Genomic DNA, 1894 nt, shown 5'->3' with positions numbered 1-1894 from the left:
AATTTTCATTGTTTTTAAATTATGTGAAATATATAATCATAATTTCTAAAATTTGTTATTGGATTATCAATCATGTATTCCCAATAAATTAATAAATCAGTTTGACAAAACCGACAATCCCTACAAATAGCATTAAATAATGATACTAAAAAGGACAAAACTATTAAAAATTGGAATCCATTAGGGTTTTGGATTTGGATTGCCGTGTCTATAAATTGGAGGAAGGTGAGATGAATTGAAGACACAAACTAAAGCAATATATAGTAGTACTTGGTCTTTGTCCTGATCGGAAAGAGAAAGCAAAAGTAGAAGACAAATCGTTTTATATAATTTGCTTTGCTCTTATAAAAGTAGAAGACAAATCGATGGAGGAGCAGCGAGGCCATGAAAAGGATAAAATTGCTTCATCGTTTTCCTCAGAAAGAGAAAGCAAAAGAGGAAGAAGAGAGGTGACCGAGATAATAATCAACGATGAGGCGTTGGAAGAGATAATGCTGAGGCTTCCGGTAAAATCCCTTATAAGTTTCCAAGCCGTGTCTAAACACTGGAGACGTATGATAACGCTTAACTCGTTCAGAGAGAGATACATGTTGCATCAGAAAACCCTAGAACCAAAAATTTTGTGTGTCTACGATGATATAGACTGGTATAAGGCAAACTATGCTCTAAAAGAGATGAGTTTGGAGTGGTCTTCGGCATGTCTAGTTGAAGTGGAAGAAGAAGAAGACTATCATATTAGTAATGATGAGCAAGAGGATGTGATAGTTTCCAAGAGTCTGGATGGTCTTTTCTGCTTCTATGGACGTGCAAACTTTAAAAACCCAATTAAAGTGATGAACCCATCCACTAGATGGTCCTTGACGCTCCCTCTCGCCAGGATTCAGCTAGTGCATTCAGACAACAAGGTGGAGTTTTCTCAACCGGGATTTGGAAGAGACTATGTCACAGGAGCATACAAACTAGTCTGGTTACATAACATTAAAGACAAGAACATCTCATCATGTGAGGTTTTCGATTTTGGAGTCAAGGAATGGAGACATGTGACTTCTCCTCCTGATCATCGGATAGATCACAACCAAGAAGCAACTTTTGCTAACGGATGGCTTTACTGGTTCACCCATGAAAAGACGAAGTTGATTGCTTTTAATCTTCACATGGAGATGTTTCAAGTCGTACCAAACCCAATTATTGAGGCATCATCGTCATCATCATCTATTAGTATGCATATGTGCAGCCTAGACTATGACCGTGGTCTTGTGAATATTTCAGTGACAAATGGAGATGGCATGCAGCACGTTTGGAGGCTCACTAACCACAACACAGGTGGGGCATTGTTGAAAACGAACAAGATCTTCTCCTTTGACTTGAACAAGATTACCTCCACTTGGTTCGAAGAAACTCATTATAAATCTTCGCTCCTCAGCCTTACGGCAGTTTCGAAGAAAGGAAACAAGTTGATGCTCGCAAAATACGGTTCCGACAAGCTCCTTCTATATCAACCTCTAACCCCTAATTCCATTATGAATCGCATCTTTTCGTATTCTCCTTCTCGTCCAAGTGACAGTGTATTTCTTCATTATTTCCCAAGTTTAGCATGTCCCTTATGAAATAATTTAATTTCTCTAAGTGGATTTCATTGTCATTATGCTCAAATAAATCTCTCTGTTGAAATTAATTTAACATTGTCTTATTATATCATTGCATTTGGGAGAGATACTATCCGTTTCTCCATCCCGTCCGATTGTCTTAAATTGTACGTAGCACTACCAAGCTTGTAGTATTTTATCGCTGCAAGTTTCATACTTAATTCCGATGGCTTGATCATCTATTAGTATTCATGCATAGTAGATCACTCTTGCCTCTTTGCCTGAATATATATTCTGTATATCCTTTC

The 1894-nt window shown here is 37.6% G+C and overlaps 1 protein-coding gene across 1 annotated transcript; it reads left to right on the top strand.

Annotated features, from left to right (window-relative positions):
• The first annotated feature begins 365 nt into the window (after window positions 1-365).
• On the top strand, window positions 366-1607 carry LOC106326749 (putative F-box protein At2g02030). The gene has a single exon (XM_013764665.1). The coding sequence runs from the start codon at window positions 366-368 to the stop codon at window positions 1605-1607; it is 1242 nt and encodes a 413-aa protein (XP_013620119.1).
• The last annotated feature ends 287 nt before the right edge of the window (window positions 1608-1894 follow it).

The sequence above is a fragment of the Brassica oleracea genome, chromosome C2 (genome assembly GCF_000695525.1).
Source record: "Brassica oleracea var. oleracea cultivar TO1000 chromosome C2, BOL, whole genome shotgun sequence".
NCBI classification, from domain to species: domain Eukaryota; kingdom Viridiplantae; phylum Streptophyta; class Magnoliopsida; order Brassicales; family Brassicaceae; genus Brassica; species Brassica oleracea.
The sequence above is the reverse complement of the archived record's forward strand: the minus strand, read 5'-3'. Positions and strand labels throughout refer to the sequence as shown.